Below are 16,736 nucleotides of genomic sequence, written 5' to 3' on the forward strand. Positions count from 1 at the left end.
TTATGAGAGATATTGACATGTTGAATGCACCGAGTTGTCTGTCTGAACTACTGGCGCACAACTCGGACACCCATGCCAACCCCACAAGATATGCCACGAGGTCTCTTCACAGTCCCCAAGTCCAGAACAGACTATGGAAGACTCACAGTACTACATAGAGCCATGATGACATGGAACTCTATTCCACATCAAGTAACTCATGCAAGCAGTAAAATTAGATTTAAAAACATAAAAATACACCTTATGGAACAGCGGGCACTGTGAAGAGACACAAACACATGCACACACACGATAACATACTCACTATACACACGTACACATGGATTTTGTATTGTAGATATGTGGTAGCGATGGAGTAGGTGCCTGAGTGCACACAGTGTGTTTGTGAAATCTGTCAATGTATTGTAATGTTTTAAAAATTGTATAACTGCGTAGCTGCTGCCTTGTCAGCAGATAATGGGGATCCATAATTAATAGAAATACCATTAGGCCCTTCCTCAGCCAGACCTCCTTGGTTTTCACAGATCTGATCAGGATAGGTTTAAGTAATATGAAATAAACTGTTGGGAAGCTAGGGATTTGAATGGAACTGTGCAGGAATGTGACACCGTAAGTCACACAAGTGCTGAAAGTGCAGTAATTTCCATTACCGTCCAATTGAGAAGCAGACTGATGCTAATGGTGGTGCCGATGAGGATGAGGGCTTTGCCCCCCTGCTTTTATTTTTAAAAATGCCATCCATATTCATGTGGAAATGGAGTCAGTGACAGGAGTGCATGTTGAATCAGAATACAGCTTTACAAAGGCTGAAAATAATCATGGCGCTTGTTTCATATTATCAGCCAGAGACGGACTTCAAGGAAAGAGGGTCAAGCCTGTAGGCCTATTTGTTTATCTCTTCTTTTCACACAAACTCCCAAGGGCTTCTTATGGTGATCAGATATTGTGTAAGATTGGTTTTGTGTGTATGCGTTTGTTTGTACTGTATGACCTATATAGAGGAATTCCTAGACAGATTTCACTCTTCTTATTCGGATATTCTTTACAATAATATGATCAGAGTAGTTATTGTAATAATATGGATGCTAGTCCTGCAGGCTTTGCGATTTATGTGGATACTTGGCTAAATGTGGCTTTCTCAGAAATGATGGATAGATTGTAGGAAGAGTCAGCTTTGCAGGAAGTACCGTACTATTTTTGTTTCTGCTGGAAAAGAGGCATGAGTGTAACAACGGCGACAGTTTCATATGCTCCCCAGGGCTCGGCACGTTGTGCTCGCTCTATTTTTACACCTCGAGAGAGAAATGTAGCTAAAGAAAGGAAAGGATCATCACTTTGACAAGTGTTGATCTGTGTGAAATTGTCTTTGGGAGATAAATATAGCTGTGTTTCTAAGAGGAGAGTGGGAATCAGATCATGCTGCTGTGTCTATGAGAGGCCAAGCTCTGCCTGGAGAAGTGAATGAATGGAAGAGCTTGGCCTTCAGAAGATCCTCTGGTTTGCCAGTGTGTCTTACATTTGTGTCACTTAACTTAAAGGTCCTGAACAGTCATTTTGAAAGTACTTTTTCTCAAATGGCTAACTACTGGGAAGTTTGAAATATACTGGCTGAGTGGGCGGGGAGCTTATATTCAGGAGCTCGCCTTGACTGACCAGTCATTGAAACGCCTATGTCAAAAGCAACTTGGATGCAGTGTCGCAGTAAAATCATCTCAAGCAAATTTGGTGATACACAAAGCAACTCAAACAATGTTGAAATTGCATCAGTTATATCACATTTTTCATACATCTCTAGGTTTGTATGTATCTTGTGATGCGGTTCACAGCAGCACTGACGGATGTGTTGACTTGACAGCTGCGCCCGATTTGTTCCATGCTGGCTGAAGACCTAATACCAGACACAGATGTAAGGGCAAACATATAAGTATCTTTGCCATAGATGAATAGGGTACACTTTTTAAAATTATATTTGCTGACACCCTACAGTCACATTTTTGGCACCAGAAGAGTAGCTATATAAACTACGCTCCTCTGCCAACACTTCTTCTCCGATGTTTGTTACAAGACAGTACTTATTTATATTAGGTAAGAGAATATCATGCTGTATTAAAATGAGAGTTAAGGTGATGTCACCTTGTCCCCTTTATAGTGAATCCAAGTGGTCGACATGGGGGAGGGGACCAGTAACTTTATGATCAAACTTTCAATCAATGTACAAGCAAGTCAGTTTTCATACTTGGGTCATCATACTTTGATCTGGTTCCTTAAAATATCATCCAATTTCTTCAAAAACATGATTTTTACTGTTCATAACCTTTTAACGTTTGTCTTTTATCCATGTTGATTTTAAGTTGGATTTATTATCTTTTTTTTTTTTTTTTTTTTTTTTTTTTTTTACAATACTTGACAGTCACAGTAGATCTACTGTCTGGGTATTAACACAGTGAATGCATCACTAGACTCACAGTAAAGATAAGGTATCAACTCTTGTTAATCATACAAAAATGGTACTAGATTAAACATAGTAATGAAACCCCCATTGTCTTTTTTTTTAAAGCTTTTTGTTCTCTCAGTCTGTGAAAGTTTCTCCAAACTCGTTTCAGGTTCATTCCAAGTTCCGCTACCCATTCTACCATGAGATGTGCTGGTATGTCCTGGAGAGGTACGTGCACTGCCTGACCAAGCGCTCCCATCTCACTCCGGAGTTCCGCAGAGAGCCTCTGCTAATCGGTGAGTGAGCCCAGCTAATGCCGCTATTTAACCAATACCCAGAGTGTGTCTATGAATACCGGTTCTATCCTGAGAATTCTTATGGGGAGCCTTGCCTTGCACTCTTGTTGTAATTACCACTCACAAGTGGGTAATGCTTTGGAAAGAGCCAATGATATAACTCATCTGTTTAATCAGTTAGTTTGCCTTCTCACATAAATGATAGCATGATGAAAGTGACTGAAATTATAATCTGACCGGAATGGTTACACATGGAGCACAGCCGATTGGTCCCCTCGTCTTCTCTCATCCTTGTCTTCCTCAGACTTGGAAACTAAGCTGAGCACAGAGAGCCCCTCCTCTGACTCCCGGAGTCAGGACATGGACGAGGAGGACTCCTGCGAGACGCAGCAGGGACGGGATGAACAGGGTGACAGGTCAGCATTTGATGATCCCTGCTCTCCTGATAACAGGAAGGGTAAATCCAGCGGCCTTCGACACCTCAAAGCTGCCTTGTCCAATGATTCTGAGGACAGCTGCATCCCCACCTCCACCCAGCCTCCAGAGTTCCCCAAAACCCCCTTTGGCTCGCCAGTCTCAGAGTCTCTGAGTAAATGGACTCATCTGACTGAGTTTGAACTGAAGGGCCTCAAGGCCCTTGTGGAGAAACTGGAAGCCCTCCCTGAAAATAAGAAGGGTGTTCCAGATGGCATCAAGGACCCCCAGGCCCTGCTGGAGGACATGAAGGTATGTGCCTCATCCAGCTTAGTTCTCGTGTATTTTTTTGTCTTGTGTATATATCTGGATGAACCATTACAAAACACAGGAACATACTTTACTCTTCTACCCGTTCCCCAGGTTGTCTTGAAGGAACATGAAGATGATGACCCCAAAATGGCTGCCACTGGAGTACCTGTGGTGTTCTGGCCCAAGAAGTCTGCCAAGGTGAGAATGCATGTATGTTTCCTTAGAATTGTTATTCATTTTTCATCTGATATCCTGCCCATCCTGATTCTCTCTGTCTTGGACCAGTGAAGTAGTGAGCATGTCCTAGGGGAGAGTGGGGTAAGTTGAGCCACCATTGTTTATTGGAAACTATACAGAAAATTAACCATTTGACCAAATATTTAGGAAGAGGTCATCATTTCATGGAGTCTGTGAAGGAAGAAATATCCTGGGGAAAAGTAGTAACAAGTTAGGACCCAAAAAATTGATTTTCACCAAGTCAAATGAATTTGTTAGAGGTTTCATGATGCTTCTATCTAAACCAAGGTAGATCATGTTTAATATTGTTCTATACATCAGTTGGGGTCTCTATAAGCGTCAACATGAGGTCCTAAACCTAGCATGAAAGTGCATCCTTTTTTTTGCCTCGGGTGTCGTTGAGCCAATGGCAAGTTCTCAGGTGTAATGCCAGGCATTATCGCTGGGATATGAGGTAACAGCAAGGCCTTGCCTATGTTAAAGTACAAAGTGTTTGTTAGGTGTTAAGCGCGGTTAAAATATACTTACAATTATTAAAAGACAAGAAAGTGATTGTGATTGTATGGAATTGTGTTTGGGAAATAAAGATGGTTTTGAAAAGGTAGTGGAAATATTTAGTGACTGGTATTACATTTTTGGCCGATACCGATATCCGATATTTTCCTTGCCCCTAAAAAAAACGAAACCGATATTTAACATTTTAGTGGCCTTTTAAGCATTCTAGTAGAGTTAACACACACATTGACCGAGCGGTCTAAGGCACTGCATCTCAGTGCAAGAGGCTTCACTACAGACCCTGGTTCGAATCCAGGATGTATCACATCCGGCCCGTGATTGGTAGTCCCATAGGGCGGCGCACAATTAGCCAAGTGTCGCCCGAGTTTGGCCGGGTTAGGCCGTCATTGTAAATAAAAATCTGTTCTTACCCGACTTACCTAGTTAAATAAAGGTTACACATATACTAACTATATATAGCTAGGTGTCATCATCTAAAAGAACCCTAATTTCTAAGGCAGTTCTTATTTGATTAATAGTGGTCGGACCCATCTATGTGAATAAGGATTTGCCACAATAGTGGTCTTTGCAGTTAGCCTTCAAAATAAAAGTATGTCATTAACAGTGATGTAAATGAATACAAATAGTACAATGCCATACTTTTATTTTGAAGGCTAACCGCAAGGTCCACTATTGTGACAAATCCTTATTGTGGCTAGCTTCACATAGATGGGCCTGAACACCATTAATGTGAAGCTAGCCACAATAAGGATTTGTCACAATAGTGGACTTTGCGGTTAGCCTTCAAAATAAAAGTCTGGTCGAGCCTCACTAGCCAGATGACGCTATCTGGCTGCTTATAACGTTAGCTTTGGGCAACAGGGTTAAGTAGCTGGCTAGCTATTTATTTTCATGAACTGAAGTTTAATTTCAATAGGCAAACAAGTGGCAACCTAGCTAATACACTCACAAGGATTCCTAAATCATTGCTAAGAATAATGACAAATACTGCAGTTTCTACTGGTCATTGTTTTCAGGCTGGTTGTATAGCTAGCTACCCCAGAAGTTGCGGTTGAAAAATTATGCTTTATTACCAACGCGGTATTGTAAACACATAATTCGTGGCCGGTGTTTGCTTGTTTGCAGACTTTTTTGTACTGCTTTGACAGTGCTACTGTATCTATTTTGACACGCATAGACCCAAATGGCATTCCATAGTATGTATGTATGTATGTCGTCAAGCTAATAGCAGTGTAGCTATCACTGTGCAACTCAGGTAGGGCAACATCTGAAAGATAGCACCCTTGGTAGTGTGTACCGGTGCTCGACCAGTCGGCGAAAGCCAACATCACCCACGACAGAGAACGGTTGATTGTCAAGGGCAATGAATTCCATTATCTTGGCTTTAATCGATTTCGCCTTTGAGTTGTCTGGCGGAAATTTTCTTAGTCTTTCAAATGACTGCTCGACTTGACTGCTCGATTCACACAGCAGACATTGTGTGCTAGGTTTGGAATGCTGTGTCGCACGTGTAGCTCAAAACTTTACGTGCCGTCATTATGTCATGTACTTGCATAATATAGGTATGCAAGTCAGCTTTGACATCGGGACGGATTTTTGGCATTTTTAGCTAATATAGTCAGATTCTGATATGTTCACCGATATATCGTGCATCCCTAGTAATATTTCATTCAGTACAGAAATTTGAAAGTGGCAAATTACCCAGGGTAAGTTGTGCCAAGAGACCATTTTTTAGGACAAGCTATGTTTTCAAAACTAATGTTGACATGAATTCTGATTATTTCCAGGGATACACAACATCTGGAAACATATGCAAATATCTTTGTTAGAAAGAATATTTTCTATATTTAAACTATATTTATTTGACGGAGTGATGCTGAATGTAAAAAATGGCTCAACTTACCCCTCTCCCCTATTTCTGGTGCTTGTGTGTCACTCTCTCACTTCATTGTCTCCTTCCCTAGAACAGAGGCTTTACTTATTTCCATAATTTTGACTTAGCAGGCTGCAGGGTTGCCTAACGAGGAACACAATGAGATTCTCTTTGTTGCTCTTCATCTTCATGTCACAGCTGGGTCTCCTCATCAGTGTTTGTTGGATAATTAAAACTGTTTTGAAGTGTTCTTGTTTACCAAGCAAGAGCTTTGCGCTAAATGATAAATGGTTTCCTTTCAGTCAGTCACTCGGTATAACATACTATGGGGAGTCAACAATTTTGTATTTTTGAATTGTTAATTTCACCTTTATTTAACTAGGCTAGTCAGTTAAGAACAAATTCTTATTTACAAACCCGGACAACCCTGGGCCAATTGTGCGCCGCCATATGGGACAATCACGGCCGGATGTGATAGAGCATGGATTCGAACCAGGGACTGTAGTGACACCTCTTGCACTGAGATGCAGTGCCTTCGATGTGGCGCAGCGGTCTATCAATCCTGCTCACCTGAAGCAAACTGAAATCACGCCCAACGGGCAAATAGATGGCGCAACCATTTCCTTAATTCTTTGCTCTTCAGGTTGCCTGAAGGAAGAACATGTCACGCAATTTGCAAACTTTCCAAGCACACGAAGGCTACGAGATTTGCTTCCGAATTAGGTGTCTGTTAGCGGGGAGAGAGTACTCGTCCCCCTAGATGTTGCAAGTTTTGGGCCTGGGGCCTTGGTATGGCTTTTGTGTTCAGATGGGTTTATGCAGATAGATCTTCACAGATATACTGTATGAAGAACCATCTGAAGCTCTGTTATATGTAACTAACTCATTTGACAAGGTCAACCTTGTAATCCCAAGGTCACGATTTGTAGTTGAACAAGTCATTGCATGTGTAGATTTAATAATTATTTAATTTTTTACTTGAATTGAAAAAACTTTTACATGCTCTTAGGATGCATGACTTGGACTCTGTGTCCCATAGTATGACGTGATTGTGTGTCCCATAGTATGTTATACAGAGTCACCGACTGAAAGGTAACGTACAGTTATGATTATAATTACTGTTCCCTGAAAGAGGGAACAAGGTATATAACATGTTTGGCCCCACGCCGTCAGGGGTTTTGGGCTCGCTGAAGAGCGGTACTGAATTGAGAAAATGGATGCAAGCCCCGGTATTATAGCCAGGAAGGCTGTGTGTGATTTCAGCTTGATTCAGGTGAATAGAATCGGTCGTTGACTCTTCATGGTATGTTCCCTCCTTCAGGGAACATTAGTTATATTCATAACTGTACATTATGGATGACCTAGGCATACTGACCAGCTTGACAAAAAGTCTGATGTATCCTTTTGTAGCAGGTCCAAAAATGCGAAATTGTGTCACAGCATCTGTGCCTTTTTGTAAAAAGAAATATATTCATGTAGTTCTATCCTTGAGCTGTTCTGTATTATGTCATGGTTTATGTGAACCCCAGGAAGAGTAGCTGCTGTGTTTGCCACAGCTAATGGGGATCCTAATAAAATACCAAATAACACATTTCCACTGCTGTGTTAAGACAGAATGGGGAAGGAATGCAGCAGAATAGAACATGGTCTGTGTGGAGCTCTTTGATCTTCTCTAACTTCCTGTGTTGCATGTTCAGTTCCAAGCTACTGGAAATATAGTAGATGCCATAGCAGAGCCATCAAATCCAGATCCACTGATACAGCGGGCAGGGAGGAAAGCAACAGACTAGATGAATCACTCACAGAGCCGTGTGATTGAGACACAATAGCAGAGCTCTGCATTGTGCTAGAATTTTGAGAATAGAAATCTGTGGTCTACTGCTGCTCCTCACCGTCGGTCCCTTTAAATGCCAGCCGGTGATTCTGTGTGCACCTTTGGTGATTAAACCCCATCTGTCTCTCTATTGGCTGGACTGGTCTGGTCTGGTTTTCCTTCCCAGTGATCCTGCTCATGAATATCCCCCAATTGGTTTTGTGTTCTCTCTCCTGACTGGAAGAAGTGGGGCTCCCTTGCACATATTCAAATACATTATCTGCATATGGTCTTCCAATTGGCTGCACTGTCTTCCTGTACTCCCTCCCAGACCTAGCTTTTCTCTACTCATGAGCTAGCCTGATCTGTGGTGCGGTGCTGTGTGCCTTGCCTTTGCTGGTGATTGTGGAGCAGGAGGGAGGGCCGTGGGGTAGACAGCAGTAGGAGGAGGAGGCTTTAGGCTGGGGCTGCCTTCAGCCATGTCAGTTTGCTGTGAGCTGGTCGGGGTATGAAAACCGGCCATGGCCATGTCGCTGAGCGCTGACGATGAGGATTACGACTCAGAGGCTGAGCAGGTTGGTTAGCGCACTGAACCCAAACCCTCGGGACAAAGAAAAGGAGAGGAATGTGTATGTGTGTGAGGCACGGTGAATTGAGCTGAGCATTGGTAGATGTTGTGTGGAACTGGAGCCACCTAAAGAGATGCCGTTTCTCCTTTCTCTTGTTTCTTTTCTCCCCTGTACTTTTCATTGACAGGTTGTGTGCGTGTGTGTACCTGGTAAGTGCAGGAAGAAGGCACTGAGTGTTCAGACAGCAGTGTTAGTTCTCAGGGCAGCTACTGGTTGTTCCAGAACAGGGAAGAAAAATGAGATAAACAACAAGAATGTTGTGTGTGTGATCAGACAGAAAGATGCAGATTAGAGATGAATATTTAAATGGTTCGTATGGGCTTGTGTAAGCATGTATGAACAGGGAAGAATAAATCAGATGCATTTGAATAGATTTACTGTGCCTGCGATTGTGTATGGTAATGAGAGAAAATGAAGTTCATGTGTATCGTATGAATTGGGTTTGGCACAGCCTGCAAATTGTGCATGTAAACAGTGAGGGAGATATTGTGTTTGTGTATAGGCTCTTCAGCCACACAGTCATATCCCTGACTGCATTCCACACCCCCTTCCAATTATACACAGGCTGGGTTGTGATATCATTGGATACAGTTGAATTCTTTTCCATCCTTCCACAGATGAGATGGCGGAAGATTTCCCCCCGTTATTGCTGTAGATATTTACACAACCAGTTTGTATGTGGTGTTCCTGTGCAAGTTTGCAGACGTTCAATGTCAGATGAAAACATATCACCATTTCAAGGGTCTGGTTGCAGATGTTTTTACAGTGCTATGAGATATGGATAGATTGATCTGAGATAAATTACAAGAAGTTGTTCAGTCAGTCACTTGTGAATTCCTTGTCCTTTTTGAGTTTTTGTTGTATCAAGAGCAAGTTTCATAGGCTTGTAAATCCAGAAGATTACAATAGAAAGTGTCAGTGTCGTCAATGTTTGGACAGCAGTTGGCAACAAGCCTTTTTGATCCCCGTTAACATGAATATTCATGAAGTAGCCTAAAATAAATATGGTGACGTGATAACGATTCATCTTTTTCTGACCGTACCCCTGGGCGATCACAGTGCCTCAGGTTCTGAGAGCTCTGCATCTATTATTCCTCGCTCGCTTTTTTCCTCTTGAGGTTTTCCAGCAGTATTTTATCTAAGATCCAGACGTCTGTTTGTACTGTATGACTGGGAATGCGTGGGTATGGCCAATGCAGATTGAGTAGGTCCTCTCCTGTGCTTAGCTGTAGTGCAGTAGATTATTATGCTGTGGCATCTGCTTCTACTCCTCTGCTGAACCTCAGCTTTGCTGATCTAAGGAATAAGCCTGCTTAGTAACGCTCATCTTCATACCTTACATAATATGCGTCTGTGGTCTGGGAATGCATTACATAGTTTAGAGATAACAAACCTGTTGTCAAACTACTAGGCATTAAAGGCTTTGTTGCCGATGAGATGGAGAGGCTACACTTCTGATGTCATTGCATGTCCTTGCAAGGAGATGGCATGCTCCCTATACAATCTCCATTGGAATATGATGAGGAACATCTGTCACTGAAAGTGATCCTAGCTTCCTGTGTCCGTGATTATGGTAACTGAGACTCTCTCCCTCTATGTCGAGGGAGATTTAACCCCTTATATCACTGCTCTACAGGAATCTCATTGTGTGTTTATCCTTTCAAGGGGTGTTGCATCCAGACATGGTGGGAGACCAAGGTGATTATGGAGACAATGTGGAGGGCTGTCTGGAAAATCTTTTCTCATGAGAGGTCTGTGGTCCTTTGGCCTCCTGGCCCGAGGTATGATCTGACAGCGATAGAGCTACTCTTTTAAGGCAGGTTAACTTCAAGATCACTAAATGATGTCAGGTAATCGGTTACATAAGGGAATCTGATGGATGATACATCAGTGTCTTGTTGCTTGTGACGTACACTACATAACCAAAAGTATGTGAACACCTGCTCGTCGAACATCTCATTCCAAAATCTTGAGCATTAATAGGGAGTTGGTCCCACCGTTTGCTGCTATAGCAGACTCCACTCTTCTGAGCTCTATACTAGATGTTTGAACATTTATATGCGGGGACTTGCTTCCATTCAGCCACGAGCGTTAGTGAGGTCGGGCACTGATGTTGGGCGATTAAACCCGGCTTGCAGTCTGCGTTCCAATTCATCCCAAAGGTGTTCGATGGGGTTGAGTTCAGGGCTCTGTGCAGGCCAGTCAAGTTCTTCCACACCGATCTCAACCTCGCTTTGTGGCCACAAAGTTGGAAGCATGGAATCATCTAAAATGTCATTTTATGCTGTAGAGTTAAGATTTCCCTTCACTGAAACTAATGGGCCTAGCCCGAACTGTGAAAAACAGCCCCAGACCATTATTCCTCCTCCACCAAACTTTACAGTCGGAACTGTACATTGGGGCAGGTAGTGTTCTCCTGGCATCAGCCAAACCCAGATGGTGAATCGTGATTCATCACTGCAGAGAAAGTGTTTTTCCACTGCTCCAGACTCCAATGGCGACGAGCTTTACACCACTCCAGCCGACGCTTGGCATAGCACCTTGTGATCTTAGGCTTGTGTGCGACTGCTGGGCCATGGAAACGCATTTCATGAAGCTCCCCTACGAACAGTTCTTGTGCTGATGTTTCTTCCAGAGGCAAGTTTTGCAACCGAGGACAGACAATGTTTACGTGCTTCAGCACTCATCAGTCCTGTTCTGTGAGCTTGTGTGGCCTACCACTTCGCGGCTGAGATGTTGTTTATCCTAGACATTTCCACCTCACAATAACAGTACTTACAGTTGACCGGGACAGCTATAGCAGGGCTGACAAACTGACTTGTTGGAAAGCTGGCATCGTATGACGGTGCCATGTTGAAAGTCACTGAGCTCTTCAGTCCAATTCTACTGCCAATGTTTGTCTATGGAGATTGCATGTCAGCGTGCTTGATTTTTATACATCCGTCAGCAACGGGTGTGGCTGAAATAGGGGTGTCCACATACTGTTGTGTATATATGGTGTTTTCCAAGGAAGTGACCGGTGACACAGGACAGGTCATGGAGCACTGTACATGTCCATGCTTTGTTTAGTTTTAGCAGTTCCTTGGATCAGTCAGACCCCCAGTCTATAGTACTAACAGAGTCCCTCGGATTCCACCACTGATTTAGATTTCCCCCAATATCCAAAATAATCCTCTCTGGCTGTTTCCTGGATCTCTGATCACCCCAGCCTGGACACTCTGCTTAGTGTCCACTTGTTTGAGGATAAGTCTAGAACAAGGCAAGGATCTATCCTCGGACCCTGCTGTTCATTTGTGTTTTCTCTGTGGTAGCTGGGTTTGTTACTGAACCTGATTTCTTTGTTTATGACAGTAAAACATTCTTCTGATGACTATAACATTTGTTGGCACCTTCAATTCTTGCACATTTTCTCGTAAAAAGTATATTTCAACACTGTTTGCTCAGGTAAATTTGCTGAACTGCTAAACTTGGACCCAATCAGAACTCCTGTACTTACCCCTCGTTATGAAGGCAGCCAATGGCCTGCTTCTATGTAGGATGTAAACACATTCTCACGTGAAAACTGTGATAAAGATGATCATCTAGCTAGCCCCCAAAGACTGAAATAAGATGCATATCTGTTTTTGATTTTTGACCTGAATTCGTGTTTCACTTTTTCAGCATCTCCTTTCAGGAAAGCAAACTTCCTTTCATTGAGGCACATGTCCAAGTCATTAGACACACAGGGCTTGTAGTTGGGAAATACTCTTAACAGTTTTTGTGTTTAATGACGGTATACTCACAGAACTGGATGTACGATGTGATGCTGTCTGTCGACTCATGGGGATCCCTGCGCGAATCAAAGAACACCTCTCAGTCTGTGACATCAAAGCTCCTCCCTGCCCCCTTCTGTCTATACCTGAATGGATTTCTCCACAGGTTTTTCGTGTTTCACCTACTGCCAATATCTCGGATGCGCTGCACACTGCCTTCTATGTGTCATCTACATTGCCATAACAATGTAGTTGAGCGATGAAACCGGTGACGTACTGTTGCAGACTGGGGAGGTGTGCGGAGAGGGAGAGCGAATTTAAAATCCTCAAGCACAGTCAGGTCAGCCGATGGTGAAAGAGCTGCATTGAAGCATTGAAACAGTCCTGGCAACAGCTTGCTTATTGTTAAGTCCAGGCACATAGACCAGAGTAATGGTAACCTGTCCAAAGTCGCGGGGTAGTTAGAATGGCCTGAATGATACAACGAGAATCTCAGTCTCTGGTGAACAATTGTTCAATGACATTACACTGCCTGGACAAGCATTTCGCTACACTCGCATTAACATCTGCTAACCATGTGTATGTGCCCAATAAAATGTGGTTTGTATTATCTACAAAGATGCATAGCCCCCCCCGGGCTATTGATTTATGTGTTTTGTCTCAATCTGTTCTAATAACATTGTATCCCATCTATGTTCACATCAATATTGTCCTGCGTGAGCCACGTTTCTATAAAGCAGATTTTTAGATATCTTCTCCTAAAGGATTTAACCGCTAACTCATCCAGGTTATGAGGTAGTGACTGCACGTTTGACAGGGTGATCACCGGGGAGCGGGTGATGGCTTCCCTACCTCCGTAGTCTGTTGCTAATACCACCTCTTGAGCCTCGCTGCGGCTGCTTCTTCTTCTTTACGTTTTGACAAGGCCAGGCTGCTTTTGAGCTTTATCTCGGAAAGGGAGCAGGAACTCACAGGAATAGATGATGATGGTTGATTTATTGATTTACTCACTGACTATAGTGGTTGCTCCACTAAATATTTAGGGATTATGCTGCGGGACTTAGAGGTAATTTGTGGTTTAGTACGGTACCCTGCGTCACCAATTCATTGCTCCAGACCAGCGCAAGGGGGAGTTAGAGCACTGATTATGCTTTTGGGTCCTACTGTGTCTCTAACTGATAATGAATGGGCGACCATAAACCTACATAGAAACTGCTAATTGTGCACGACTTCAGTATTACTTACTGAAACTGTTGTTACACTGAGGTTTTTATTATTTTATTTTGTTAGGATTATTTTGCTCTTACTGTAGTACTGTAGCCCACTCCCGACCGGTTACATTGTACAGTGCCTGAGTGGCGCAATTGTCTAAGACACTGCATAGCAGTGCAAGCTGTGTTGTTACCAATGCTGGTTCAATACCCGTGCCGGCCTTGACTGGGAGACCCATGAGATGACTGTAGGTTTTTGTTTTCTCTCCCTCTAAAAACATAAATAAATAATTCTGAATAACAAACTGGCTTTATTTACAAATTAGTAACAATGTCTCACCCCATGGCCTTTTTCTCACTCATTTTACGTTATTTGAAAACAAAATCATCTCCAAAATATTGTTATTTTTTAAACAAAGCGATTAAATTAATAATAGAATTACATGAAAGCCCCATGGATATTCTCACAGGTACATTATTAACCCTGTTATTAGCAGGACAATATATCATGGCTCCCGAGTGGCGCACAGTGGTTTTGCCTTGCAGTTCTCCAGCTGTATCCACTGAAAGCGCGCGAGGTTCAAGGCACAAGGGCAGGGGGCACGGGATGGGCCACAGAGTCGCGAACAGAAGACGGACTAGCCCATGGGGAAGGAAGGGGGAGGGAGGGTGGACCCCCACCACACTGGGTAGCACAGAGCAACACTTTAAGGGGCATTACACTAATAATGGCACTGAATAGGGAAACATTTCCGCTGTGCTTAGTGCCAGTCTGCACATTCAAACTAAAACAATGTAACTAATAATGGCATCTTTATGCTTTCGCTAGTCAAATTTATGATAAAAAATACTCTTTCAAAATGCCAATGTTTATTTGGTTATGGATCCATAACGAATTACTATGGGAATAAATATCGCTGAAATATCCTCCAATCCTCTATATGTAATTATTGGCGGAGAGTCTTTCATATTTTTCGATACACTGTAGCCCTACTGTAGTTGTAGCTCTTATTTAAAGAGCATAAAGTTTGAAGCAATAGGATTTGAAGCAATAGCCTACAACTATTTTAGCACCATTTATAGTGCTGCTCTGAGACAAGCATGGGGACTGGTTTTGATAAATCAAAGAGATTTTTATTTTCATTGAATCTCCTTTTGAGTATTGGTTAGATTACAATTAGGGTGTATAAATGTTATGCTCTTAGAATAATCTTTATTTAACTAGGCAAGTCAGTTAAGAACAAATTCTTATTTACAAGGACAGCCTACTCCTTCCTCCCGGTCGGGAATTGAACCACGGTCTCCTGCGTGCCCGCACGACACTGGGATTCTTTAGCTAAATAGCCCAGTACTGTAGCCTACTCCCGACCGTCACGTTGTACAGCGCCATATTTTCCGTTCCATATTTTCCTTCCATCTAAAACTAGAGGTTTTTTTTTTGGGGGGGGCACCATAATATTAATCTAATTAATTAAGCAACATTTCTTAACTTCTTGTGACTCCAAACCCGTATCCGGGAGCGTAATCATAACCTCAAGCTCATTACCATAACACAACGTTTCCTATTCATGAAAATTGCAAATGAAATGAAATAAATATATTGAAACACAAGCTTAGCCTTTTGTTAACAACACTGTCATCTCAGATTTTCAAAATATGCTTTAACCAAAGCTACACAAGCATTTGTGTAAGAGTATTGATAGCCTAGCATAGCATTAAGCCTAGCATTCAGCAGGCAACATTTTCACAAAAACAAGAAAAGCATTCAAATAAAATCATTTACCTTTGAAGAACTTCGGATGTTTTCAATGACGAGACTCTCAGTTAGATAGCAAATGTTCATTTTTTCCAAAAAGATTATTTGTGTAAGAGAAATAGCTCCGTTTTGTTCATCACGTTTGGCTAAGAAAAAATAACGAAAATGCAGTCAACACAACGCCAAACTTTTTTCCAAATTAGCTCCATAATATCGACAGAAACATGGCAAACGTTGTTTAGAATCAATCCTAGTCTAGGTGTTTTTCACAATTCTATTCGATGAAAAATCATTCCTGGCAGTCGGTTTCTCATCAAAGGCAAACAGAAAAATACTGCAGCTGGAGATTACGCAATAATTGCGATGGAGGACACCAAACAACCACCTGGTAGATGTGGTCTCTTATGGTCAATCTTCCAATGATATGCCTACAAATACGTCACAATGCTGCAGACACTTTGGGGAAAACGTAAGCTGACTCCTAGCTCCTCCACAGCCATATAAGGAGTCATTGCCATGAGGCGGTTTCAAAAAATGGGGCACTTGATTGGATTTCTATCTGGGTTTTTTCTGTAACATCAGTTCTGTGGCACTCACAGACAATATCTTTGCAGTTTTGGAAACGTCAGAGTGTTTTCTTTCCAAAGCTGTCAATTATATGCATAGTTGAGCATCGTTTCGTGACAAAATATCTTGTTTAAAAGGGGAACGTTTTTCATCCAAAAATTAAAATAGCGCCCCTAGTTATAAAAGGTTAAAATCAGTCCCATATACTATATTCTTACAAAAAAGGTTTTAAATTCTCTAGTACAGCCACTATTGAAGGCCATCAAATGCTTCTCAAAGATGCCCTCTGGTGGTGAAACTAGCATTAATGGTACCAGTGGTTGGCACTTAAATATTGTGCCATAGAATTCTGCGGCACCATGCAAGCTGTGCCGCAGTACGCTGCAACTTTTAAAGGACGAACCACTGTACATACAACCTCCGGTAGTGATTGTAAAGTTTTTTGCATATCACAGCAATTGAGATTAAGAGGGACACGCATGCCACGTACAATCCACTTTCAAACTTGCGATGCACTTGGACTTAGACAAAACAAAATTCAGCGATATCACTATGAACAAACCAACAATTGACGCAGGTGAGCTCAGGGTCTGGCAGCAGTGCATATATTACATGTATAGCGTACTTTGCCATACAATCTTCTCTAAAAAACAGCAGGGAGAAATGTTTACACTGTGCTCTGCAATAAGATGATCAGTGTTTGATTTCTAATCCAGTTGAGTTATCAAATGTCAGCAGCTGCCTAATTCCGTTGTGGGCATGCAGCATGTTTGATGCATTGGAATATAGACTATGCTATGGAGAATGATAGTCTCCAGGATTATAGAAAAGGCAGTTGTGAAATTGAGTTTCAAATACTTAAATGTTGACAGTTCCAAATTCTTGCCACTTATTATTTTACCAACTATTACTGAGTATGAGGCATG

The 16,736-nt window shown here is 42.2% G+C and overlaps 1 protein-coding gene across 8 annotated transcripts in view; it reads left to right on the plus strand.

Moving 5' to 3' along the window:
- LOC112219441 (lysine-specific demethylase 2B) overlaps positions 1-16,736 on the plus strand; it is a 51,391-nt gene that overhangs the window by 20,689 nt on the left and 13,966 nt on the right. For 5 of the 8 annotated variants that reach the window (XM_042302213.1, XM_024380685.2, XM_024380680.2 and 2 more), the window contains 3 exons: positions 2,604-2,730; positions 3,035-3,456; positions 3,568-3,666. In XM_042302213.1, the coding sequence (XP_042158147.1) occupies positions 2,604-2,730; positions 3,035-3,456; positions 3,568-3,666 (648 nt within the window). The remainder of the gene's footprint in view (positions 1-2,603; positions 2,731-3,034; positions 3,457-3,567; positions 3,667-16,736) is intronic. The other 3 variants (XM_024380681.2, XM_024380683.2, XM_024380684.2) reach the window with 1 other exon arrangement.

This window comes from Oncorhynchus tshawytscha, linkage group LG20 (genome assembly GCF_018296145.1).
Source record: "Oncorhynchus tshawytscha isolate Ot180627B linkage group LG20, Otsh_v2.0, whole genome shotgun sequence".
Taxonomy (NCBI): domain Eukaryota; kingdom Metazoa; phylum Chordata; class Actinopteri; order Salmoniformes; family Salmonidae; genus Oncorhynchus; species Oncorhynchus tshawytscha.